Source organism: Panthera tigris, chromosome D4 (genome assembly GCF_018350195.1).
Source record: "Panthera tigris isolate Pti1 chromosome D4, P.tigris_Pti1_mat1.1, whole genome shotgun sequence".
NCBI classification, from domain to species: domain Eukaryota; kingdom Metazoa; phylum Chordata; class Mammalia; order Carnivora; family Felidae; genus Panthera; species Panthera tigris.
This window is the reverse complement of record NC_056672.1, coordinates 19737860-19765430: the sequence shown is the minus strand read 5'-3', so window position 1 is coordinate 19765430 and position 27571 is coordinate 19737860. Positions and strand designations below refer to the sequence as shown.

Below are 27571 nucleotides of genomic sequence, written 5' to 3'. Positions count from 1 at the left end.
TCCAAGCTATCAGCGTAGAGCCCGATGGAGGGCTCAAACTCACGAACCATGAGATCATGACCTGAGCTGAAACCAAGAGTTGGATGCTCAACCAACTGAGCCACCCAGGTGCCCCATCCTAGATTTAAATGCATCAAAAAGTCAGAAATATTTCCCCCAGTGTATTTTATAGAATGGTTGCTACCTGAGGTTATTAACTTGCTTACCTGTCATTTCCTAAGAACTCCTAAGGATTTCTGCTTCAACCCCTGGACTTTCACCCTAAAGAAAGTGTATTTTTCAAGCGGGGGAAGGGAACAGGAAAAAATATTTAGCCGGCAGCAGCCTTCTACTCTGCTGGATAAGATCATTATTTTTCCTCCCAGAATGACCTATAACCTCTTATGTTTCTTACATTTCAGCTTCAAGTTTTATTTCTCAGTCATTTAAGATGCTTCCGGCTTTTTACCTGCCTAGATGGAAGCCGAGATTTTATTTTTCTCTTGGGGGCTCTTCTGCTAGGCCAGAATCTTCAGAAGCAACCTTAACTTTAGGTTGTTATATGGTATCTTTCAAAGTATAATGAGGCTGTGTGGTTCATGATCCGGCTATTAGATTAAAGGTCTGTGTTGCCAAAGCCCTGTACTTCTAAAAATATTGAGATATAAACAAACTTGACTGGACAGAGAAGAAAATTTCCACAAGTTGGCCCCTATATCCTGATAAGATTTTTTCCCCTTCCTTCCTGGTTCCCCAAAAAGCACACTTTACCCATACCATTCACATTTCCAAAATACATTTGTTACTCTTCAGGGGTCCTGGGATATATATCCCCAGCTGTTGGCTTCTGACTTCCCAATGTACTTTTTTTTGCACACCTTTGCTTATATTTTAGTGTTTTGTTTTGTTTTTCCCTTTGCGAGAGAGAGGAGTAGGTTGTAGAAATACTGGTGGAACATCAGCAATAAATCACTTTACCTTTTCCATCATGAAGAGCAGAATAGTCGAAATATCTCTCCATAAACTACTTACTAACCACAAAGGGACAAATGATAACTTGGCAGTGGGGAAACCTCATGGCACCACCTTAAGCAAGACACCGGTGAGGCAGATAGACAGCAGGTGCCTCTGGCGAGGACGCACGGAGGACATTGTATCACTTCTGCGGAAACAATCACGAGGAAACAGGACAAACTCAAACCGACACTATCATTTCACACTACACGCAGCTTACACTCTTCACACTCAATAGCATGAAGAACAAAGAGGCCAGACCAAAGAACTGTTCCATATTTAACTGAAACAGACATGACAACTAAGTACAGTGCATGATTGTGGACTGTTTCTCGGGCTAAAAGAAATAGCTATGAAGAATGTGACTAGAATAACTGGCGAAATTTGAAATATGGACGATGGATGAGTCAACGGTCTCAACGTTACATTTCTGATTCAGATCATCGCGCTGTGGGGATAGAGAATGTTGCTGTTCTTAAGAAATCATCACCAGTTGGAGGTAAAGGGGCACAACGTCTCCAATTTATCCTTAAATGGTTTGGGGGGGGCGGGGAATGTATCTATGGAGAGAGGGGGAATGACAAAGCAAATGAAGCTAAATGTTAATAATTGGTGAATCTAAGTAACACAAGAGTTCTTTGTACTAATCTGTCAACTTGACTGTTTGAAATTATATCTATCTACATCTATACCTCTACAACTATATAGATATATAAAACAAACCACAAAATTCAAAATAAACTCATCACCCAGTGCGGCAACCTAAACTCCAGTCTATTTCTCAGGCACCATTAGGCAATCTGTATAGAAACAAGGACAGGATACCAACAGTGACCGGGTCAGCAGTTTCATTAATTATGGCCCTGTCTACATTTCTAGTACCACAAAGTATGTTTCATTTGAATAAAATGCATAGGACTTCCTTAAACTTAGTGCTAATTGCTAATATGCTTAAACACTTCAAGTACAAATTCCATACTTTCCCCCAGTGGGGCCCAAGGTTGTCAATATTCTCATGCACTAAATACTATAGCCTAATTACAGAACTTCTGTGCACGCAGAGTTTTTCTAATATGCCCAGGTCCCTATTCTCCTAGAAAATCCAATTTACATCTCTGGGATGTCAAATACCACAAATACCATGCTGTTGTTTTTATCACATCAAATAAACTATGTTATCCTTTACCTTCTTAAGAAGAAATTCAATAAACCTTTGCTCACTGCTGGCTTTTCTACCTCTTCCCCAATATCTCTTTCTTTTATCAAGCTTTTCCATCCACTCTGGAATAATCCAGAGGTAATTAGAACTTCTTACCTTCTTTAGGCCCAAAAGGAGCCAATTTATCACAAACTGTCATGGATTCCAATTCTAAATTACCAAGAGTCCAATTACCGACAGAGGCAAGGAATCTTCCTTCCAATTAAAGTGATTGATTTCTTCCCAAACCCAGTAGCATTTCACTTTTTAATTATGTTCATTCTGATCAAATGTGAGAAAATTCTTCCTCATTTTATTTTCCTTCCAAAGAACACATTACAACAAACATTAATCATGAAGTGACACGAGGCCAGACCAGCTAATGCCTTCGGCAGAAATGAACATCTCATCTATCAGTGGGTCTTGTCCATTTCATGGGTCTTAGTGGCGCTTTCACCTCCAAAGGAGGTGGGGGCAAGAGAATTATTATTTGTTACATCGCATAGTTCACCAAAGGGCTTGTCAAACCTTCCAGGATCAGCTACATTGTGATGAAGCGGCATTGAACATTCAGATAAACATACAGTAGCGGGGGAATGAAGACCGGGACAGAACACGAATTTTGTTTCTCGTGCGAAGAACAGAACCACAGTGTTGGAGACCAAATAGTGTGCGGAGATAAACACGAAGAACATGGGAACGATTTTTTTTTTTTTTCTCACTCAGGTGGCATTAGAATGATTTATGTATGGGCAAGAATTTTGAAGGAGAAAAGTAAAACTCCAAGGTCAGTGTGGGGTGAGTAGAATTTGGAGCATCCGGAGGAATGTGAGGCCACTATGCCTTACAGATCGACCAAGGCCTGAAAGACACTTGTTTTATCTGCTTTGCTTTTAATCTTAGAGGGAAGACCAGCCGGTTCTGGCTCCTGCAGCCTGCTGACCCGGGAGGCTGCATCCTCAGATCCCCTTCCACCGCTCTCCACGTGCTAAGCAGGTTGGCATCAGTTCATTCACTTGAGATGATACAAAGGGCAAGGTTTTCACTGGACACACACCTCCCAGCAATCGGAGTCCCAACAAGTCGCTACCCTTGGCACTCATACAATGCTGGTGTGACCATTTCCCAAAAGCGTTCACAGATTTAGAAGAATGGGTCTGGGAGCCCTCCAAGATTTTAAATCTCCCCATTCAACCACACACCTACTGGATCAGTTTAGCGGAAAATGGAAGTATGTTGTACCCTAAGCTTTAAAAATAATCCATGTATGTAAGATTGTACCTTTGCCTTTACTCCAGGTTCAGTTTGTGAAACTCGGGAAGACCGATATGACCTTCATTAAGACTTTTCATTCCTTAAACAGACCGTCGTTGGGTCCCTCCTAAGGGGAAGGATGCCGGTGCTGGAAGTAGAGACAAGGCTCCTTCCACAGTGCTCTACGGGGAAAGGGAGATAAGCAGATGTCTCAGGAGAGAATGCAGGTGTGTGATGGGATAAAGGGTCACCCTGGTGAGAACAAAGGAAAGGAGCATTGTTCCAATGGAGGCACAAATAAGGCAGGAACTCTAGGCCATTGTGTATGTGTCACAGCGTGGGAGAATGAATGCACGGACCATTCCAAGAACCATAACTGTAAGAAAGACGAGGCCAGGCCAGATGCTGCAAAGTTACACCACCAGACTGAGAACCCTGGTTTTTTTTCACCTAGCACGGAGGAGCATGAGGGGAGGTAATACTCCAGCTGGCTGTGCAGGGGTGGGGGCTGGGAGAGAGGAGGCTGCAGAAGTAATCCTCCAAGGGCAGACAGCAGAGCAGGCCACAGCAACAGGAGTGGATAGAAGTGGCCACGAGGGGCACATGGGTGACTCTGTCAGTTGAGCATCTGACTTTGGCTCAGGTTGTGGTCTCACGGTTCGTGAGTTCAAACCCCACACTGGGCTCTCTGCTGTCAACCTGTTGGTGCAGAACCCACTTCGGATCCTGTGTCGCCCTCTCTCTGCCCCTCCCCCGCTCGCACTCTCTCAAAAAATAAAACATTAAAAAAAGAGAAGGAGTGGCATTTGGGAGACTCGGGATTAGTACAAACCACAGGAACTTACCGTCATGGAAGTATGAAGAAGGTGAGGCAGACGCTGAGCACTATTCCATGTGAATACCTGAGTGGCCTCCATGGGCTGGCTGGCTCTCACTATTTAAACATTTCTTATAGTTATTATTCATATCTTGCATTGAGCTCTCGTTTTAAGCTCTTAAACATCTCTGGGACAAGTGGGGGAATTATTTCAATCCTTCTTTTTACAGCTGAAAGAACTAAGACCAGGGAAGCTTAGCCCTGACCAGGGAACCTCAGTAACCCAACCTACTGGTGCAGAGCTGGGATAAGAGATCAGGAGTCCCTATTACACAAACCAACGAAACACAGATCACTCAGAACTGTCCTGCTGGCATGTTTCCGGCCTCCATGTGACAGAGTTCATAGACCTTTATACCAAGAGCTGTGCTGTAAGGTGGTTTCCTGATAACGTCCATTCCAAAAGCCAATGGAAAGCCACCAGTGCATGGAATCATTTAAAAAAAAAAAAAAAGAAAAAAAAAAGGGCGCACCCACGTCTCAGGTCTTACACCTACATACCATTGGTGGAACTAAATTACCCTCATCCGATGCTACTTTCACACTCAAGTTTTTCCATCATCAATTTTTTAACAGAACAATGCGCCTAAAAAGCAGGTAAAGCGGGGGCGCCTGGCTGGCTCTCCAGGTTGTAAGTTTGAGCCCCAAGTTGGGGGGCTTGAAAAAAAAATCAATAAATAAAAAGCAGGTAAAGAAATTCACTGACAAAGGTTTAGGTGTTTTAAGACTTTAATGTCCTCCACATAGTCATGAGAAAATACTGACAACGGATAAACAATAGGGGAAAAGACTCTTCAGCAAAGATCTTCCGGAACTCACAGCATCACTGGTCCAACACTCTAAAGAGAACCGTCAAGTGAACAAAGGAGAAGGGAGTTTAACAGAGAATTTTAATTTAACAGCCTCACTGAAAAATGAAGAGCAAAGCCACCAAGCAACCTTCTCTTCTCCCCACTAAAAGGAACGTAAAAGGGAATTTGGGAACTTTGAAACCTTGCAAAGCAGTTTTTTTAAGAGGGAAGAGAGAGGGGAGGGACATACCGTTGCAAGCGTAACGCATACTATGTGAGATCGATGATTCTAAGGTCTCTACATGCATCACTAGGAACCATATTATTAGAAACATGTTGCATAGAATATAAACTATTGGGTATTAAAAAACACACCTTGCTATATAAACATACAGTATATCACTTTTATCTCTTTATGAGAATAACAGTATAAAGAAAGATCCCCAGTTTGCCTTTTAGCCTAGAACCCCTAAACACTCACTACCTGGTCAGTGTGGACTTGGAAGTAACAGGTGCAGAACCCAGGACACCCCTCTGTGTCATTCTGTAAAGGATCAAGATTCAGCACCTAGAGGTCCCCACCCAGCCTCCATGCCTTGTTTTTGTGTTTCCAGAAAAAGTAACTTCAATTTGCATAACTGAGTCCACAGGCGAGTTTGAATACTGAGATCTAGCCAGGAAAAGTAGCAGCAAGGACAAAATCAGCTGGAACTCACTAGGAAAGCAAAAGGTTTTTAAAATGCTTCCAGTTCAAGTCAGAATTAAGGTGGTGGCCATTAAGTCTCCCCAGCTTTGCACAGCTGTGGACATGTTGCTGTTCTTTGAAAAACGAGATCTATGATAAGCATGTTCACCCGAGAAAAATACCGTGTCTGCTAAGTTTCTGTCGTCATTGCCGAGTTACTTTCAATTTTGTACACTGTTCAAGGGCAGAGTACACACTGGTTAAGATGTGTTCACAGCTGATGCATCTCCAGAAAGTTCTTCATGAAGGCAGCCAGCTTCTGCACATCCTCAATCGTGACGGCGTTATACAGAGACGCCCGGATGCCTCCCACAGACCTAGAGGGACCAAAGAGGCCACCATGAAGAACAAAAGCATCCAATTTAGCATCAAGACAACTGTCTTTCCAGTTCCCAGTCACCGGCTCCTGAGACCGACGCAGCACCTGAGGCCAGCATGCCCAACCTGTCACCTGAAAGCCTCACAGATGGCCAGGAGCTTCAAACCTCTCATCATGAGGAAATTCTCCCAAATGCAGTGAAGGACCATCATGCTCACACATGACCTAGATTAACTCAGCTACCCATGGGCCTGCCGGGTAGGGAGGAGGGGGCCAGCAACCACTGCAGGACAGATGTCTCACCTCCCACGTGGCGAGGACACATTTTTTCATAGAGCATGCAGGACTTTCTGATGCCCAGCGGGAGCAAGAGTGATCCTTTCTCACCAGACATGAGACGGCAACCTCTGTGCCGTAAAGGTCATCTAACACATTTTCAAAAGTAATGTTGACAAAAGCCTGTAGACGTGGCTCCACCACGCACCCAGCCAGGGAATCATGCTAAGGGCTCTATAAGCAAGAGGAGAGGGGCGCCTGGCTGGCTCAGCCAGTAGAGCATGCGACTCTTGATCTCAGCCCTGTGTTGGGGGTGGAGATCACTTAAAAATAAAATCTACGGGGTACCTGTGTGGCTCAGTTGGTGAAGCGTCCAACTTCGGCTCAGGTCATGATCATCCCGTTTGTGAGTTTGAGCCCCGCATCCGGCTCTGTGCTGACAGCTCAGAGCCTAGAGCCTAGAGCCTGTTTCCGATTCTGTGTGTCTCTCTCTCTCTCTGCCCCTCCCCCGTGCGTGCTCACTCTCTCTCTCTCTCTCTCTCAGAAATAATAAATGAATAAACTTAAAAAAATAAATAAATAAAAATTAAAAAAAAAAAAAACAAAACAGAACATTACGCCAGTGACCTGAGCTTCTGATCTGGAAGCATACTCACCTATGCCCTTTCAAGGAGATCATATTGAGTTCGAGAGCTTTATCGAGAAATCTTTTTTCTAAAGCATCATCTCCTTTAGCATTGCCAATGCGGAATGGAATATTCATCTTGCTTCTATTCTGGGGCTCCACCGGACATCTGAAAAGCATGTTTATTATTCGCTACTTTTCCAAAACGTGCGACAGCCATTAACAATCAACAGAAAAATTGTTTTAAACATTTTGTCATTACAATAGAAGATTTAAAAAGTCTGCCCCAGGACATTTATAACTTTTACTTAAGGAGATCATTCTTGCATATGGAACAGTGAGTTAGCACTGCCTTGTATGACTTGTACTTACTTTCCATGAGCCTCAGTTTTCTCACCTAAATAATGGAAATAACACCTCCATTTCAGATTAGTTGTGATAGTTCAGTGGCACAACATACATGGAGCTTCTAACATATGGCAGCCACATGACAATGTGACATTGTTTCTCTACAAGGCTAGAGAGAAAAAATATGTCAGTCCTAAGAGTGGCTGAAAAATTTAATAATGAACAGCTTTCAAATCACTTGTCAACACTGATTGTCCCAAGCCGTGTGACCTTGAGTAAGTTACTAAACCTCTCTGTTGTGCCTCACTTTCCTCATTTACTGAATAGTGGGAAGAGTAATGGAACATACCTTCTAAGGTTGATGTGAGGATTAAGTGAGCCACGACTTATAGGGAGTTTTTGAGGTATATTGAGGTATATTTTTAAATGGCCACAAATTCTCTAGAGCTCTCCCAGCAAGAACGGGGTCTAGCTCTCCACAGCTTTTGAATCTGGGCTGGCCTTGTGACTTGCTTTGACCAAGAGACTGCAACGTAAGTGTTGCTGTGCAACTTGCAAGGGGAATGCGGCCTCCATAGCTGTCCTCTTAAAACATGGCCACCATATTAGCAAGCCTGAGCTAGCCTGCTGGAAAGAGGCCCAGGTAACAGCCAGCACCAATTCCTATACATGTGAGTGAGGTCACTGTAGATCACTGGCTCCAGGTGAATGACCAGATGACCTTGAACGAATAAACGTCCCAAGTGAGAGTGGCCGAAGAACCACCCAGCTAAGCCCAGCCCAACCTACTGACCCAAAGTCATGAGCAAAGAAAATGGCTGTTGCTTTGACAACTGTCTTGCCTGATCTGGGATGCCAAAACAGGTAACTGATACAATCCGAAATAGTGCCTGGAACATATTAAACTATACAAGTATCAGTTAAATTCAACAAATTCATCTTTTTATTCCCAGCACCTTGCTCAAGACTTATACAAACTCTCAAAAATGAAATGATGTGTGAATTTTTATCTAGGAAAGTTTAGAAATTTGACTTCGGTTTCAGATTTGAAAAATAAGCAGCCAAGATTAAGTCCCATTGACAATCAAAGGAGACAAAGGGAAGAGCTGACATCTAGACCCAGAATAAAGAAGAGTCAAATATGTAATAACCCTTTCTCTATTTTCAAGCTCATCTTGTTTTGTTCTTACACTTCCACAGGGTGTGATTCATTAAAATTAAACAGCAAATAAAAGCAGTGTGAGGAGGCCCCTGTTAAAAGTTATGCTCTCCCCTAAGGGCACATACATAATTCCTGTTAAAGTTAATAAGAGTCAAGTGCACACCCACAGGCAGAAGAGACGCCAAGGAGGGAAACCAAATATCCGGTAATAGGCTTTGAGCCCGAATTCCACGCACCCCCCTTTCACGAGGTGGTAGGTTTCATGGCTGACATTTAAATTAAAAATTCATTGGCTACCCTCTTGATATTCTGCTGCCTCAGGCTCCCAACAGGAGGGTCCAATTATAGCACAAAGCACGTCTAATTTAAGAAGAGAAAAAAATTAAAAGGAGGAAGAATGAAATATCTTATTTACAGTTCACCCCCACCCCAAATCTACCCCATTCTATCGTGAAAGCAGACGGCAGCAGGAGAGCCATGCGTTGGCACACAAGTCGTTCGCTCGAGCCCAAGAGGGTCTGTGGCGTAAGGCTCAAGGGAAGCAAAGATTAAAGGGGATTCACTGCCCCCATCTGGTGTGATGGCCGTATAGGGAATTAAAAAGAACAATGGCTCGCAGAGGAGAACAGAGTGGGAACACCAGAAGGTGGAGAGACCTGCTAGAAAGCTCTTACAAAGAGGTTTCCTGCTTGGAAGAATGAGGGCCTGTGACTAAGGCAGGGGCACTGGGGAGCCTCAAGCATGGGGGGTAAACTCAAATGCCAACAGGGGCCCCGCTGTCATATAAATGAGAACAGGTCCGTAGGCCACACCAGCACAAACTCCTTTTGTTACCTAACAAATGTGACTGCCCCGTTCTTTGCCTCCCCAGGGAAATATGCTCCTTCTTCTTCTTGAAACACATGGTCCTCCTGACCAAAGTCCCCCCCACCAGCCCCACTCCACTGTCAGGGACACATGGGTTATGAAGTAAGAAATCTGGAGTCGGTTGAGCGTCCAGCTTTGCCTCAGGTCATGATCTCACGGTTCATGGGTTCAAGCCCTGGTCAGGTTCTGTGCTGACAGCTCAGAGCCTGGAGCCTGCTTCGGATTCTGTCTCTCTCTCTCCTGCCTCTCCCCCAATCATGCTCTGTCTGTCTCTCTCAAAAATAAATAAACACAAAAAAATTAAAAAATGAAGAAATCTGGATTTTTAAAGATCTTCCCATATTCCGGTATCGGCTTAAGTTGTGTGTTAAACACGCTGCGAGGTGCCCCTGGGTGGCTCAGTCGGTTGGGCCTCCGACTCTTAATTTCAGCTCAGGTCATGATCTCGCAGTTTTAGGAGTTGGAGCCCCGCATGGGCTCTGCGCTGGCGACACAGAGCCTGCCTGAGATTCTCCTTCTTTCCCTGTCCCTCCCCCGCTCACGCTCTCTCCTTCTGTCAAAAATGGTAAAATTAAAATTAAAAATAAAATGAAACAAAATAAAATAAAATAAAATAAAATAAAATAAAATAAAATAAACGCTCTGTGAGCTTTACAAAGCACTGTCGTGGGCTACACTTGGCCACTGCTCCCCAGTGTGCAATCTGGGGAGTTACTACTGAATTTCGGAAGCTAGCAGAAGGTGCCAAGGCTGAGAGAGCTAGGGTGGGTCCTGGTAGGCAGGGTGTAATCAGCCGGGTAATCCCAGGACTACAAAGATTTAAGGAGAAACTCTAAGCAGTGCTTCCCACTATGTCTATGGTAAATGTGGATGTGGGAGGGATTACTGAAAAAGCAGTTCCATGGCCTGATAAATTTAGCAAATCCTGCAGTCACAGGGTTAAACCAGTTTTTTGACTCCTACTAAACTTCCCAGAGCCTGTCATGAATTTCATATGAATTTTAAGCTCCCCACATGATCAATTCCTATAGGGATACAGTTTTCCTCAAATGCATGCGGCTGAGAAACCCTTTGGGTCTCTGGGATTAGAGCTCCAGAATGACCCCTGAGGAACACAAGGACTTCTCAAGGTTCCGGAGCGGACCGGGTGGGGCAAAGGCACTGCTTCAGCAATCACCCACCTCACAGAGGGGGTGAGGGTTGGCAGGGCACAGGACGTGAGCTTCAGCGATGTCCTTCTATGAGGAAGCTGAGAAGCACAGGGAGCAAGGAAAAGAATGTGCCCGGTGGGACAGAAGCCTGCAAAACACCATCACGAGGCCTCTCTTTACTGCCAGATTTTTTAAATGAAGCTAACTTTAGGGGCGCCTGGGTAGCTCAATCAGTTAAGCTTCCCAACTCTTGATTTTGGCTCAGGTTGTGATCTCATGGTTAGTGGGATCGAGACCCAAGCTGGGCTCTGCACTGGAGCCTGTTCAGGATTCTCTCTCCCTCTCTCTCTGCACCTCCCCCACTCAGCCTCGCTCTCTCTCTCCCTCCCTGTCTCTCAAAATAAACATTATTTTAAAGTTAATTTTAAATTTCTATACAACTTATGAAAATCTAGAGTCAAAATGCAGACAGCTACCATCCCCTTCCCCGAGACGGCTACCATCAGTAACCTGGCGTGCATTCCTCAGCATCTTTTTAAACATACAAATGTGTGTGCAGACATGTATATGTATGTTCATGTGTGTATATACACACCTATGCAGGGCTTACAAATATACATGTTGTGGTTTTCTAAGTGAAATAATACATGCATCATCCTTTCCTACACTTACTTTTCTCTTCTATCCCAATGACAGAACGTGGCCAGCCTCCCACGTCTGTTCACACAGACCTCCCTCACTCTTCTCACCGCACGCGTTACCCGATTAGGATGGACCCTAACTTCTTTCGTCACACCCCTCCTGATGGGCATGCTGGTTGTCTACAGATCTTCACCTAACAGCACTGGACTTGCAGGGACCAAATTAGGCATGTATCTGTATCCACAATTAGGCACACCTCTGTATCCACAAAGAGAAAGGACACAGGCATCTACTTAGACGTAAAACTCCTTGGGCAGAGAGCGAGAGTTTTGAATTCTGATGGGTGATGCAAACGTCACTCCAGAAATATCCAAATTTATACTTGACACACCAAGTGCGTTCCCTTGCCTGACGTTATCCATCTTTTTAATTTCTGCTGATCAGAGGGGAAAAACAAAATCTCCTGATTATAATCTGCATTTCTTAAGGAGGTTGGCATTCATTGCCTATTAGCCAGCTGGGTTTCTTCTGGGTCACTGGCTCAAACCATTAGCAACCACCCCATTTGTATTTGGTTATCGTTTTCCACTTGTGGGCTCTTGCCGAGGATAGTCATTTATATATTTTGCTACTACACATCTTTTCTCATGTCTGTCATTTGTTTTTGTTTTCACTCTATTTGTGATGTCATGAGCTGTGTAAATTTTAAAGATTTTCACGTAATTGTCTTTTACTTCATGGCTTCTGAGTTTTATGGCTTGTTTAGAAAGACCTTCTATACTCCCTATACTTAAACTCTCTCCTATATTTTCTTCTGGTATTTTTATTTCAGTTTCTTGCATTTAGATCTTTTGACTAATTACAACTTGTTTTTTGAGCATGGCATGATGCAAATATCTAACTCTACAATTTGTCTCAGTGGATTACAATGCTTCAAATATCAAAACTTTAGAAAGTTTCGAACATTCTTCTCTAATTTAAAATGCAATTCTCAAGTAGGAGCATCTGGGTGGCTCAGCTGGTTAAGCTTCCAACTTTGGCTCAGGTCATGATCTCACGGTTCTTGAGTTGAAGCCCTACATCTGTCTCCACACTGCTAACAGTGTGGAGCCTACTTAGGATTCTCATTCTCTCTCTCTCTCTCTCTCTCTCTCTCTCTCTCTCTGTCTCTGTCTGCCATTCCCCTGCCCAAGCTCTCTCTCTCTCTCTCTCTCTCTCTCTCAAAATTCATGAATTAATTAATTTTAAAAAATAAAATGCAATTCTCAAGCAAACATGGACAGCTTCTGGCCTTGACTCTTCCACGGACAGTAATACTGTCTGTCCCTATCACTGCCCCACTACATTAACATGGATGAGTTTTAGGAGACTGTACATTAACATTACATTTGATTAATGTAAATATGTTATTTTTTAAAATCTGCAGCGATCCTTTTGCATTAACTTGCCCAGATGAGCATCTGGATTTACTTGTAGATATTTTATCATTTTTGTGGCTACTACAAATGGGATCTTTTTACTTCATCACGCTTTTCATTGTTATTTCTGGAGTACAGCAAAGTAATCGACATTTACATATTTAGCTGTAACTAATCACAATTCTGACCTTGATCATTTCTAAGGTTTTCCACTGATCCCTGCATTATGAATAGAGAGTCACAGTCTATGAGTTTTGTAGTTTGCCTAGTGTAGTAGTTAAGGACCCCGGCCCCAGCGCCCCTGGCGTCCTTAATGTGCATATCCTCAAGTGCATATCCTGGCTTGCTCCCGCCTCCCAGCCGCCACCTTCACCTTCACCTGTCTGTGCCTCTGGAAAACAGGCTTACTGTCTGCCTCACGGGGCTGTGCTGTCATAAAATGTGTACCTTAAAGCACCAGGGCTTTGCCTGCTTTGTTTTATGCTAGTGTTATCACTAGACCCATCCATGCTCCCCTCTTTCCTAAGGTCTGATCCCCAAAAGAAGGTAACAAGAAAGGGGACCTCAGGTCTGGATACGGATACCTTCACTTGGACATCTTTATAATATCAAAATTAGTATCTAATATATAGTGAGCACTGTGTGTCAGGACCATTCTAAGGGCTTCCCATAGTAACACAAAATAATAATATTAGGAACTAACATTTTTTAATTTATTTTTTATTTTTTTAATGTTTACTTATTTACTTTTGAGAGAGAGAGAGAGAAAGAGAGCAGAAGCAGAGGAGGGACAGAGGTAGACGGGGAGACACAGAATCCAAAGCAGGCTCCAGGCTCTGAGCTGTCAGCACAGAGCCCAACACAGGGCTCAAATTCATGAACAGTGAGATCACGACCTGGGCCGAAATAGGACGCTTAACTGACTGAGCCACCCAGGCGCCCCAGGAACTAACTCTTAAGGAATTTTCCCTAGGTGCCAAGTACTTCTTCCAGGGCTTTCTATAAGGTAACCCACGCTAGAACCCTTCTTCTGAACCCTTGTTATATATTCTTTATTCACATCGATTTTCATTTACTTCTCACAACAGTCATAAGAAGTATGTACCATTAGGGCACCTGGGAGACTCAGTTGGTTAAGTGTCCAACTCTTGGTTTGGGCTCAGGTCACGATCTCATGGTTTCAAGAGTTTGAATCCCGTGTCAGGTTCTGCACTGACAGTGTGGAGCCTGCTTGGGATTCTCTCTCTCCCGCTCTCTGCCCCTCCCCCACTGCACTGTCTCTGTCTCTCTCAAAATAAACAAACTAAAAAAAAAAGTATACCATCATTACACCCAATGTACAGATAAGGAGACAGAGTCTGGAGCAGTTAGGTCATTTGCTAATAAGTGGCAAAGAGGGGTTCACTGTCCACATGGGCTCAAGTCAGGGTCAACCAGCACCATGTGGATGGTTAGACTACGTAATGAACTCAGGGACTTCGAAGGCTGACTTTTCTAGTGTCGGAGTCCATGCCAGGGTCACTGGCAGAGCTGGTACAACCCCCTAGAAACTGCCCAGAACCATGTTCAATAATGGGCTGCCTTATGAGTTGGGGGAAGCCAAAGAGGAGGGGGGAACAAAAATAAGGAGCTAGAGGTGGTGGTAAGTGACAAAGTCTAATTCTAGGCTATTTGGTATTCTTTAAAATTGCTCACCTCCCTCGGGGGCCATATGTCTATAGCTGAAAAGACAAGCGAAGAAGTTCCTGAAAATCCAAGTGAATACAGGAAGAGCTAGTAAGCACCCACTGCAAACACTGAGCGGGGAGCAAGCAAAAGGCCGCTTGACTCCAGTAACAGGGTCCCACAAGAACGTCAGGCGCCAGGATGACATTTTCTGGGCAGGCAGCCCAGGGCGGATGGAAGTTCCCAGAAAGAGGTTTACTCTGAAGATGAAAATTCCGGGTCAAGGTTGTGCATAAGTAAATGAAAAGTGTTAGGTGGGAAAGTGACCTGATTCCTCAGGAGACAACCCGCCTGCCATGTTGGCTTCAGCAGGCTGTTTTCTGGGAAATGCCAGGCTGCGTGCTTGGAGTATAAGAACCTTGGGGGAAAAAGGAATTCTGGGGTTTCTCAGTGTTTCTCTCCTATGCCTTGTTTTGCTTCTAATTCTCTGGATTCTTCCAGAGGCATTATCATTCTTTCTGTCTTCTCATTTCATGCCTACACATCTCCTTAGAAATAAATGGAGCCAAAAGCTAATAGAAAATTTGGTCTCCCCTCCACAACAGCCAAGTGCTTTCACTCACATTCAGGTTCTGAGTACTGTGGGGGTCAGGAAAGATACCTTATTCTTCTGTGTATCCCAGGGCCTAGAACAACGTTAGCCCAGAGAAGTGCTCAGGAAAATTTACTGGATGGATGGATGGATGGATGGATGGATGGATGAGCGGGCATGTGGGTCATGATGGGATGGATGGATGGATGGACGGATGTGTGTGGATGGATGATGGATAGATGGATGGATGGATGGATGGATGGATGGATGGACAGGTGTGTGGATGGATGATGGATGGATGGATGGATGGACGGATGGGCATGTGGGTCATGATGGGATGGATGAATGGATGGATGGGTTGGTGGGTGGACAGATGGGTGGATAGAAGGGTAGGTCGGGGGGTAGATGTGTGGATAGGTGGATAGGTGGATGTGTGGAAGACTAAACAGGCAGACTAAGTGTGTCTTCAGACCTTTCCAGACCTTCTTTCTCATTCCAGCACAACCATCCCCTCTAGGCAACCCACTCTTAGCTCCCCAAACACAATGTACTTTCTCCCCTCAGTACCTTTGCGGGGCTGGGCCCTGCCTTCCTAAAAATTCCTAAAAGTACTTTTGCCCTCCTCTGACTAACTCTACTCATGCCCAAGGTGCAATCAAGCTCATTCAAACCCCCCCTACACCTGCAGGCAAAGCATTATCATCTTACTGCTCCAAGCTTATAGTAACTATCACTGAGCCCTTGGCTGTGAACTCCTCGGATCATCTACCAAGCCCCCAGTCTGTACTTCGCTGTTGTGCAGAACCAGAGTAGACAGAAAGCACAACGTGCACACCTCTCCCCAGACCACATGTGGGGGAGAAGCCTAAAGGCTAAGGCATCCATCCAAACCCAACTCCCCCAGGGCCTGTGGCTAGAGGGTCACTGCATGCCAAGAACTCACAGGAACAAGCCAAAAGCATTTTAAGGACAGAGAGGGAGCAGTAGCAGGCTGCTTTATCCTACCTACTCCACAAGTACACCCCCACCCACCACCCATGGGTGGTCAGGGAGAAGTATTAAAGTTAGGCCTAAAGCATCGTCTTGTCCATCTGTCGTGGCACACTGAATTCTCAAAGAAGAGTATACATTCTCTAGTTCCTATCAGTCAGTTACTATCATGGAACCCAAAGAGTAACAGTCACTGAGGAGGTCTCAGGCTTGGTAAATGAGTATGTGTTTATGTACATGCATACAAATGTGTACACACAAACATACGTGTATGTGTGTACATGTACATACATGCAGCAGAAAGTCTCCTACACCTGTATGCCACCTGGAAGGGGGGGGGGTGGACGCAAACAAAAACACCATCTATTAAGCTCCCTGTGTGCCAGGCACTGTGCTAGGTGCTTCACATTCAGCATTCTGGTGAGAGGTCTATGGTAGGGGACTGGATAGTGGCCCCCCAAAAGGCAGATCCATGTCCTAACCCCTGGAAAAAGGGTCTTTGAGGATGTAATTAAGTTAACGGTCTCTAGTTGACAGAAACCATCTGGGATTATCTGGGTAGGCCCCAAATCCAGCAACCAGAAGCGAGGACACACAGCAAAGGTGAGGTCAGAGACTGAGGTGATGCACCATAGGCCACGGAATGCCTGGAGCCACAAAGAATGGTTCTTCCCTGGAGTCTCTGGGGGGAGCAAAGCCTTCCTGACACCTTGCACCTCAGGCCTCCAGAACGTGGAGAATGGATTTCTGTTGCATGAAGCCATCGAGTTAGTGAATCTTTGTTCCAGCACTTCTAGGAGACGAATACAAGGCCCATACGTTTTCTCTGTCCCTCACAGGAGCGGGTCCAGTAGTCAACACACATTCATGAATCTTCTGGTCACCAAAATGTTGTTTTGGTTTTTTAAATTTGTTGTTTGTTTTGTTTTTTTTTTTTTGAGAGAGAGAGAGAAACAGAGTGCAAGTGAGGGAGGGGCAGAGAAAGAGGGAGACAGAATCTGAAGCAGGCTCCAGGCTCTGAGCTGTCAGCACAGAGCCCGATGCGGGGCTCAAACCCACAAACCACGAGATCATGACCTGAGCTGAAGTCGGTGCTCAACCGACTAAGCCACCCAAGGCTCCCCAGTCACAAAAATGTTTAACTAGAAGTCTCCTCATTCACAGACTGCAGGTCCGGGATGGGAATATTTGTCCTATAATAACGGAAGCAGTGAACTTCTAAAAAGGTAGGCGACCCGGCTGAGGGGATCAGGACTAGGTGTTTATACCAAGGGCCTCCAGTGGAATCCCTACATAAAGGGGAGCGCTTCCAGCAAATCTGCGTGATTTTTCCCGAGGGATGTACCAAGGATGCAGACAGAGGGAGAAGGGGTCTGCCCCAGGAAGAACTGAGACTCTTCCCCAGGAGAGATCTTTGGTGTGAGAGACATCACCACCCCCCAGGAAACAGGTCCCTAGGCCGGCGATTCCGCAGGTGGGGCCGTACAAGGGGAGAACCCACCTGCCTCCAACTGCTGGGGCCCATGACCACCCAGCTCACTGGCACTTCAACATCAAGAAAGGGAAACATGTCCATTTCTCAAAGGCACACGTCAAATACACGCGTGAAAATTCACAAGAGGCAAGGAGCACCCGGGTGGCTCAGTCGGTTTGGCGTCCGACTCCAGCTCAGGTCACAGTCTCACGACTCCCTGAGTTTGAGCCCCACATCGGGCTCGCTGCCATCAGCACAGAGCCCACTCTGGATCCTCTGTTCCCCTCTCTCTCTGCCCCTCCCCCGCTTGCGTGCTCTCAAAAATAAATGAAACCTTTTAATTAATTAATTAAAGAAAATAAATTCACAAGAGGCAAGATGTGAGAGAAAGTCCATCAACTTACACGTAGAATCCTTGCGAATTATCAATGATGTCATAAATCATCTGCGATTTGACGGAGCTGAGGTTCTCCATGGCTGCTGCACCGCCGTTGTTCTTGATCCACTCCAGGACCAAGCCCATGACATAGATGCTGAAGTAAAGATTCAAAAAAAAAGAAAATCCATCTAGTTCAGCTTGGCAAAGGTGGAAAGACATTCAAGCCGACTGTTGTTTTGCAGCAAGCATCCTCCCCACCCCCACCCAGTTAACCCTTCACTTCCTACACTCACAGAGCCCATACTTCCCATAGTTTGTACCATTCACTCCTTTATTTTGTATTTCTCTGGGCCCACGATCTGGACTCTATGGTTGTGGAAGACCTGAAGCACAGTGTTCACCTTCTCTACAGCAGAGCCCTCACAGGGGGCCCGGGGCCCCCACCTGGAGGGAGAAGTGTGGTATGGCACTAGAAGCAGGGGCTGAGTCAGTCTTGACTCTGGTCCCACTGCCGCCACTAAGACTACCCAGGATTAGTCACCTTGGAAATCCAAACCCCGGCTTTCCCCTCTGGAAAGACGGACACCTACCACCCTATGCTGGACACCTGGCATTTCAGCTGTCCCAATCTTCCTAACCCCATGCCCACCCAACGGGCAGACCCAGCAGGGTCCCTTGTCCTCTGGTCTCAGAGCTGGGCAGGGGACCTAACAGGGCCGATCAGAGCCCTCCCTGGGATTCTCTGACCTGGGAGTGAGGACAAAGAGGCAGACCTAGCGCTGGTCAAAGTGTGAGACTTGAGTAAGAACATGTGACAGAGACTCATCTGCTTTCCAGCAGAAAGAAGGATCAGAAACGGAGAGCAAGTGGGGTGGGATTTGTGTCCCTGGTTCCAGGAGGAGCCACTGCACCCCAGCCCCTCCTGGAGCTTGGCAGTGTTCCTCTCTGAGCCAAAATGTCAGCTCGGCCACCTGTGAGACATCGGGGCTCGAGGGGATCTTAGGAGACAGATCGGATGAAGTGCTTAGTGCAGGGTCTGGCACGTGGCAGGTAGGTGACACAAGAGTAGTCAACAGCATCTTCATTACGAAGTGCTCATAACTGCACTGAACACACATGTTGAAGAGCAGTGGATGGTTTCCCAGTGGCCTTCTGAAAGCCCATCTCTCTCTTTTTTTTTATTTATTTTGAGAGAGAGAGTGTGTGTGTGCACCAGAGGAGGTGCAGAGAGAGAGAGAGAGAGAGAAGAGAGAGAATCTCAAGCAGGCTCTGTGCCTGAGCCACCCAGGCCCTGAAAGCCACCCTGAAAGCCCATCTCTTAAAGGAGCAAACAGCTCCGTGTGTACCTCACTCAAAGTTTGTGGGGGCAGGAGCACAGGTCTCCAAGGGAAGAGATACCATCCACTTGAGCTGGGAATATGCAGATCAGCTCTCGGCTGTGCACTCTCCAGGAGTGGAAAAGAGGTCCCCACCAGGGATCTGTGCAAACCAAGTGGCCAGGAGTCAATGCCCAGCAAAGATCTGGGGTGCTAACCCCTGGACAAGAGCTGCCTCATTCACTAACACCACGGGTCTGTTACCACCGTGACAGGTTGAAGAGGGAGATCACTGGATCTGGAAAGCACTCTAATGGCCAGAAGCTTGTCCCAGAGGAAGCCCAAGGCACTAACTGGCTCATTCACTGTGTCAACCTGGTAGGTAGAGGACCCCGGTGTTTCCATCCTCAGAAGTTAGCAGAAGCCAATGCTGGGCTGCTCAGTAGGCAGTGGGCAGACAGCAGCCTGCACCCACAGACGTGTAATAGCCTCTCCAGAACTTCCCCAGCTTGAGGAATGAGAAACAGTAGGTAGTGGCAAAAAGGGAAGAGAGAATAGAGTGGAGAACAGCCCCTGAGTAATTTAGAGCCTCAGCTGCAGCTCTGTGGATAATGACTGAGAAAGCAGAGGGACAAAGTGGAAAGAAGAAAGGCAGAGGAGTGTATTCCAACATCTATTATGGGGCCAGGCAGCCTGCTAGTTGTTCCTTCTTTTCTGGATCACAATAATCCTGAGGTCGGAGCTACCATCATCCCATTTCACAGATGAGGAAACTGACGTTTGGGGAATTTAATTTGGCTAATGTCACCCATGTAGTGGCTGATAAAGCCAGGATGGCAACCCCGCCTGGTCGGACTCCAAAGCCTGGGCTTTTTTCGCAGTAACCAAGGCATCTGGTTTCGTAGGGGCTCCAGGACCCTCAGCCACTACGTCACCGGCTAGTGGGGCAGCCAGGCTGGCACCAAAGCTCAGACACAGCCGCCTGTGCGGCTGCTAGAGCAGCTTCACAGCACACCTGTGTGGATGTGTGTGTGTTCCAGATAGGACGCTGCCCGCCTCTCTCTCTCTCCGGAAAAAAAAAAGGGGGGCGCCTGAGTGGCTCAGCCAGTTGAGCGGTCGACTTCGGCTCAGGTCATGGTCTCATGGTTTGTGAGTTCGAGCCCCACATCGGGCTCGCTGCTGACAGCACGAAGCCCGCTTCGGATCCTCTGCCCCTTTCTCTCTCTGCCTCCCCCCCCCCCCCGCCCCAGCTCTCTCCCTCTCAAAAATAATAATATAAACATTAAAAAAAACCACAGATATGACACTGCCCACCCACTCCTCTGTCCGGTGACCCGCTCTAGAACTCCCTTCTAACCCCAAACTCACTCTCCCACGAACCACAGAAGCACACCCCGCCCCATGACCCAGGCAAAGCCACTGGTGCCTATTCACTGACCGTACCCTTCCAAGGCCGCATTTCGCTTTCACCTATAGCTTTGTTATCCTAGCGTTCCCTAGCTGCTTTCTCGCTACTCAAATCCAAGGTTGCAGCAAGGTCCACAGTCCCAGCCAGTTCTCCGCACCAACACACTGCCCTCTCCGTAGCTGTCATGCTCAGACTCAGTGCTAATCTTAATGGGATCTGAGCAGGCGCTCGGCAGAAAGCCCTCCCGTCTTCCATGCTGTCCCAGAGCCGGCACCTGGAGCCTCGCCTATGAAGCCTCAGCATGAGGCAGACCGCTCGGAAGGAAGCGGGTTCTCCCTGTGGCTTCCGATTCATTATCAACTCAAGCTTCTAGCCCCACACAATCCAAACTCTTCAAACTATAGGGACCCTAAATGTTCGGTCTCAATTCTCCCCATTAACCAATTTAACATGCCTGATTCATGCCTTCACTTCTAAAATGCCACCTGCATCACACAGCATAGGTTTACCATCGAAGCTTGTCTATTAAGTTACTAAATAAATCACAGTAGATCCATTCTGTGGAATACCACTGGAACACCATACAGCAATTCAAAGGGGGGGAAAGGCAGGTATTTGAGCTTATATCGCATAGCATAGTGTTCGCGGCAGATTGTGGGGTAGAAAAAAGAAATTCACAGAATAGTCTACAGGGTAAAGTCCCACTCACATAACTAAATACAGCTCTGTATATCTGCATACGCCCAGTTAAGGGTCTGTCGGGACCCACAACGAGCAGTGAATAGTGGTTACCCCGGCCGGTTCTGCTCACTTCAGAAATCTTTGCTAGGAACACATTAGGCGGCTCAGTTGGTCAAGTGGCCAACTCTTGATTTCGGCTCAGGTCATGATCTCAGTTTGTGGGTTCAAGCTTCGCACTGGGCTCTGCACTTACAGCGTGGAGCCTGCTTGGGATTCTCTCCGTCTCTCCCTTCCTCTCTCTTTGCCTGCCCCCCCGCCCCGACGCCCTTTACCCGATCTGAAAATAAATTAACTTAAAAAAATAAAATTATTTAAAAAAAAGAATACATGTTAACTTTTTAAAGCAATACAAATACTCTCTGTGCACTAAGGCTTAGAAAAGCACACCAGAAATACTCAGAAAAACTCTCCCTGGCTGTTTGTTCTGAAGATTCTAACTGCAGAAACTCATCTGCTTCTGGGGCTCATGAGGAGCAAGGCTAAGGCCCTGGGCAGGCCCTCACTCCTACTCTGATAAGAGAGGCGGCCTTGATTAACAGGGTTATTTTCTTATTAGTTACTTTACCTCGTACTACAGAGAAAAAACAAATATATACTTACAGGGTCAGAGAACTATTTGTGGGTACAGAGGGAAGTGTGTGTACCTTCTTGCCTGTGCATTCATTGGGCTTAGTGTGATGTACTAAAGGGTTAAAACAGAAGGCCCACGCGATCCTTTATTCCACCCTAATTCACAGCTCAGGGCTACAGGCAACTATGTGAAGCGTTACTCAGCCCAGTTCACACAAAATGCCCAGAGCCAATGGTCATTCAGCTCTGATTTTAAAAGGAAAAAAAAAAAAGGCTTCTGTTCAAACAACTTGGGGCCTTTTCAAGGACTTCTGTGTGATTCAAAGCTCAGGAGTCTTCTGCCTGTCTTATTGGCTCACATTCAAGGATCGGGGAGGGCATCTGGCACAAATCTTATCTCTAACTTGGGGTTTGTTCTCACTGCGTGAGCTAAAATTTTCTAACCTTGAAGGTTGTTAAGTACCAACAAATGAACTAAGTTGGTTATCCAAGCCATAGATTTACGGTAATTGGTCAATTCAATGGACTTTTACTTCTCTCCTGTTCTCTTCTTTCGGGGTAAGAGAAAGGACGGCAACTTCCAGGGGGTCTTGGTCAGAACACATTTGAAACCGGTCTTTCTCTGCTACGTTTACACTATTCTAATCGAATATTAATGATTCTGCCCCTCGATGGTCTCAGCACTGTTCTGATCTGCCCGGGGGGAAAAGTTTTGCCCCTTTTCTGCCCTTGTTTCTGGTTCAGCCCCCTCTCCTGAGGCAGGAAAGCTCTGGGGAGGCAGTGACGGCCCTCCTCCACCCAATGTAACCCTCCTCCAGGTGACCAGCTGAGGTGACCAGCTGAGCTGACTGGTCAAGGCCCAGGCTGAGGCCTGCACAGGAGCTGGTAGGGGAGGGACCCTACATGAGAGTCACTGAAGAGTCCCTCTCTGTGTCTCTGGGTCTGACTCCACACACTGTTGTCTCCTATCATTTTGTCATATTTATTAGACAGACTGACCTGCTTTCTCACTGTTCCCACTGACTTTTCACCCTAATATTAACAAACAAACAGCATTTTAACATATTCATTGTATGTTTTAGAATTTGCTTCCGGTAACTCTTAGCTACCAGAGAAGGTGCCAGAGAGTGTGCCCTCCACCCCCCCCCCCCCCGCCCCTCCGGGCTGTGCTGTGATCTGAACTTGCCAGCTTTCAGACCACATTTCAGGACAGTGTTCCCCCCACCTCCTCCTGGAGCCCACGGTGGTCTCTGTCTCACCCTGAAAGACCCACCTGATGGCGAGCCAGGCCTTGGCCCCACCTTCTAACAGGGAGGACAAACACCACCTGTCACTGTGCAGCCTGGCACCTAAGCCCCTTCCCCAGGCTCCCCTGCACCTGCATCCTCACCACTCGGCACTTCCAACTTGTTTCCAACTTGGCCAGTGATCACTGGCGCCTGGAACTGCCTGGAACCCCAGAAACAGGACCGATGGACAAGAGGTTCAGCCCCACTGTCCCCACCCTTAACAGGCATTTCAGAAACATTCTCAACCAGGGTGAAACAGAGTGGGGTTTAGAAGTGACCAGGACAGTAACCACTAGAACACCCCATTCCCCAAGGAAAACAGGAGACACAAATTAGCTGCTGTGCCCCCGTCAGCGGTGCAGAAATCCAGTGGAAATTTCCATCAGAATTTTAACTTTGAGGGGCACCTGGGTGGCTCAGTCGGTTAAGCGTCTGACTTTGGCTCAGGTCACAATCTCACAGTTCGTGAGTTCCAGCCCCGCATCCGGCTGTTTGCTGTCAACACAGAGCCTGCTTTGGCTCCTCTGCCCCCGCCCCCCGCTCTCTGCCTCTCCTGCTCATTCTCTCTCTCTCTCTCTCAAAATAAATAAATTAACCTAAAAAAAAAAAGAATTCTGGGGCACCTGGATGGCTCAGTCGGTTGAGCATCTGACTTCAGCTCAAGTCATGATCTCATGGTTCATGGGTTCCAGACCCGCAATCGGCCTTTGCGCTGACAGCTCAGAGCCTGAAGCCTGCTTTGGATTCTGTGTCTCCTTCTCTCTCTGCCCTTCCCCCACTCATACTATGTCTCCCTGTCTCTCAAAAAGGAATAAGTGTTAAAAAATTAAAAATTAAAAAAAAAAAAAAAGGGGCGCCTGGGTGGCTCAGTAGGTTAAGCGTCCGACTTCAGCTCAGGTCACGATCTCACGGTCCGTGAGTTCGAGCCCCGCATCGGGCTCTGGGCTGATGGCTCAGAGCCCGGAGCCTGTTTCCGATTCTGTGTCTCCCTCTCTCTCTGCCCCTCCCCCGTTCATGCTCTGTCTCTCTCTGTCTCAAAAATAAAATAAATGTTAAAAAAAAAAAAAAAAGAATTCTAACTTTGAGAAAAAAACACTTTTCCTTCCTAGAGCCAATTACGTAGAAGATTTTCTAGAAGCAGCCTCTATCAGGAAGAACTCAGACAAAGTCCCAACTCAGAGGGAAATGCTCTCTGCGCCAGCCTGAGCCTGCCTTTCCACATGCTCTTCCGAAAGCACTTTCCCCCCAGAAAATTCCATGAGCGGAAGAGCTGGACTCCAACAGTGATCTCCTAAGACGAATCCTTCAGACACAAAGAAACACACACTGGTAATTTCACCTGTGGAGAACACTTAAGGTACAGGGTGAACCCACCCAAGCTCTGGAACCAGGCTGTCCAGGTTCCAATCCCAGCCGTGCCACGACCTACAAGTATGGCCTTTGCTTCTTTACTTGCAAAATGGGAGTAAAAAGAGTATTTACCTCCTCGGGTGCTCGGGAGCACTAAAAGGGTCATACAAATAAAGTATCACCATTCTATATCATACATGGCCTGAAAGGTAATCCATAAATTCTGGCTTTTCCCTCCCCTGCTAAAGCTCTGGGAACTAGCAACAAGAGAAACAGTAATAATACAGCAGCTAACATTTATAAATTACCATGTGCCAACCACCAAATGCGTTTTAGATGTAAGTAAATCAATCAATCAATCAATCCTCACAGCACTATCAGCAGGGTACTATTATTAGTCCTGGAGGAACCTGCTACACAGACAGGTTAAGTGACTTGCCCAAGATCACACAGCTAGTAAGTAGTAAAAATCTCCCAGGCAACTGTTAAATCCTAAGTGTCACAAGATTTTCACAAAATATCTGAGGCTTGGCGTTAAAAGACCATGGGGCAGGGGAGCCTCGCTGTCCCTGAATGTGCTTTAATACACTTTTCTCACTTGGCTAATAGGAAGCCAGGCGTACCGGACAAGCACAGACTGGGTGAAAAGCCCAAGCCAGTATGTTCGCTGCCTGGTGGCCAGCTTTGTGCAGGCCCAGCAGGGAAAGAAAAGAAAGCCGGGGAGGTCTGGCCTTTGAAAGTCCTTTTCCAAAGTTTCATGGAAGCTTCCAAAGCTTCATGTTTGAGATGCACACCTGCCACTCATTTGCAGAGAGCTTTTGGGTTAATGGTAAACTCCTAAGGCTATCAAGACCTAAAAAGGGCAAGGAAAACTGATCTAACAGTGCACAGGGGATAACAGGGAGAGGTGAGCTGGGCAAAGAATCCTGATAGGATGTCTGAGCCATTAGGTCACTGGCTAATGAAAACGTGCTCTACTTACTTCAGAAAGCTACCTCCCTCCGCTTTGATGGGAAAGAGTGAGACCTCCTCCGTCAGTCCCCGAGGCCCCCGAGCCATGCCCCGGAGCTAACCTGAAGCACGGAGGTGTGTTGTACAGGGAGCCGTTTCCAGCCTGCACTTTGTAGTCCAGGACTGACGGGCACTCCCTGAGGGCGAACCCCAGCAGGTCATCACGGACGATCACCACCGTGACCCCGGCAGAGCCTACGTTCTTCTGGGCACCCGCAAAAATGACACCAAACTGAAAAAGAGAAGGCATGGTGTTTTAGATACACTTGGTCATTTTTCATAACTGTATTCAAATTTCCCAATGTCTTTCTAAAGTATGAGGAAGTGATTCTATCCTAATCTTGCTCAAAGTGCATTCTATTCTCTAAAGGCATCTCTGCCTGGGAGAGTTCAGAGGCCTGCAGGTTACACATGTCCCTGGTCCCACTCACCAGCAAGGGGCCAGCCCGAACCAATCACTACAAAGACCTTATACATATTCCTATCACTGTATATACGTCCTTTCTACACCCAAACCAATATTTAAAATGGGCCTGGGTAGCTCAGTCGGTTGAGTGTCCCAACTCTTGGTTTCAGCTCAGGGCATGATCTCACAGTCCCATAAGTTCAACCTCCCCGTCAGGCTCTCGCTTGGGAGTCTCTCCCTTTCCTTCCCCACTCACACTGCCTCTGTCTCTCTCAAATAAATAAATAAATAAACCTTTTTTAAAAAAGTATAAAAAAATGGGGCTAACTGTTCTTGGTAACCAAAAGAAACACAGTTTTGAATGCATTCGTGTTTGTATAAAAGGACAATCGGAAGATGTTGAGAAATAATAGACAAGCTGCCTGAAAGAGAAGAAAGTTTAGGCAACAGATGTTTAAAGGAACTTCAGAAAATTTTGTCATGTAAGATTCAGAACCCTCTCCCACATCCTCCCATGAACGCTTTGAATGCTTTATAAATATCAAACGGCATCCCAAGGATAAGGAGGGAAGACAGCCGGGCCTGATAGGGAGTACTTTATAGGTGACACTGTTTAGAATTGCCAATGCGCGGCAACTGGTCATCAAAAGTGGATTATTCACAGAATGTGGTATAACCGCACAACGGAAGATTATTCAGCCTTAAAAAGGAATGAAGGTGCGACCCCTGCTACCGCGTGCATGACCCCCGAGGACATTTTAAGTGAAATGAACTTGACACAAAATGACAAATATTGCCTGAATCCCCTTCTATGAGGGACCCGGAAGAGTCCAATTCACAGAGGGTGGTGGCTACCAGGGCCTGGGGGACGACTGAGCAGAATTCCAGCTTGGGAAGATAAAAAGTTCTAGAGACAGATGGTGATGCTGTTTGCACAACAGTGTGAATGTACTTAATGTCCCTGAACTATACACTCAGAAATAGTTAAGGTGGTAAATTTTAAGTTATGTATATTTTACCGTAATTTTTTTTTTTAAAGGCAGGCTACCATTTAGTGAGTTTGTTTTTAAATGCTTTAAAGGGGGCGCCCGGGTGGCTCAGTCGGCTGAGCTTCCAACTTTGGCTCAGGTCATGATTTCATGGTTCATGGGTTCGAGCCCCCATTGGGCTCTGTGCTAACAGCTCAAAGCCTGGAGCCTGCTTCCGATTCTGTGTCTCCGTCTCTCTCTCTCTGCCCTCTCCCGTTCACGTTCTGTCTCTCTCCCTCTCAAAAATAAAATAAGCATTAAAAAAAAAAAAAAAAAAGGAAATTCAGGGCGCCTAGGTGGCTCAGTCAATTGAGCATCTGACTTTGGCTCAGGTCGTGATCTCGCGGTTTTTGAGTTCAAGATCCGCGCTGAGCTCTGTACTGACAGTTCAGAGCCTAGTGAGCCTGCTTCGGATTCTGTATGTATCTCTCTCTCTGTGCCTCCCTGGTTAGCACTCTGTCTGTCTCTCTCTTTCTCTCAAAAATAAATAAACATTAAAAAAAAAAGTAAATGCTTTACTTTTTGCACCCCCTAGTTGCATTCAGCTGAGTGCTGTGCTCCCCCGTCCACCCTGGTGTGCCACTAGGAAAGGCTATATGCCCTGTTGATGCTCTGGGAGTTGAGATGGGCTCACGGCCAGGTGCAGCTCCTTCACACATCCCCTGAGCTTGGATAATCTGCATTTT

At 46.4% G+C, this 27571-nt stretch overlaps 1 protein-coding gene across 1 annotated transcript in view; it reads right to left on the bottom strand.

Moving 5' to 3' along the window:
* Positions 1-5033: 5033 nt before the first annotated feature.
* The window catches only part of LOC102954995 (phosphoserine aminotransferase), a 33061-nt gene continuing 10523 nt past the window's right edge, over positions 5034-27571 (bottom strand). Inside the window, exons 6-9 of the mRNA XM_042964577.1 lie at positions 25514-25683; positions 17792-17920; positions 7110-7247; positions 5034-6175 (exon numbers count right to left, since the gene is read on the bottom strand). Coding sequence (XP_042820511.1) covers positions 6070-6175; positions 7110-7247; positions 17792-17920; positions 25514-25683 — 543 coding nt within the window. The 3' untranslated portion in view covers positions 5034-6069. The remainder of the gene's footprint in view (positions 6176-7109; positions 7248-17791; positions 17921-25513; positions 25684-27571) is intronic.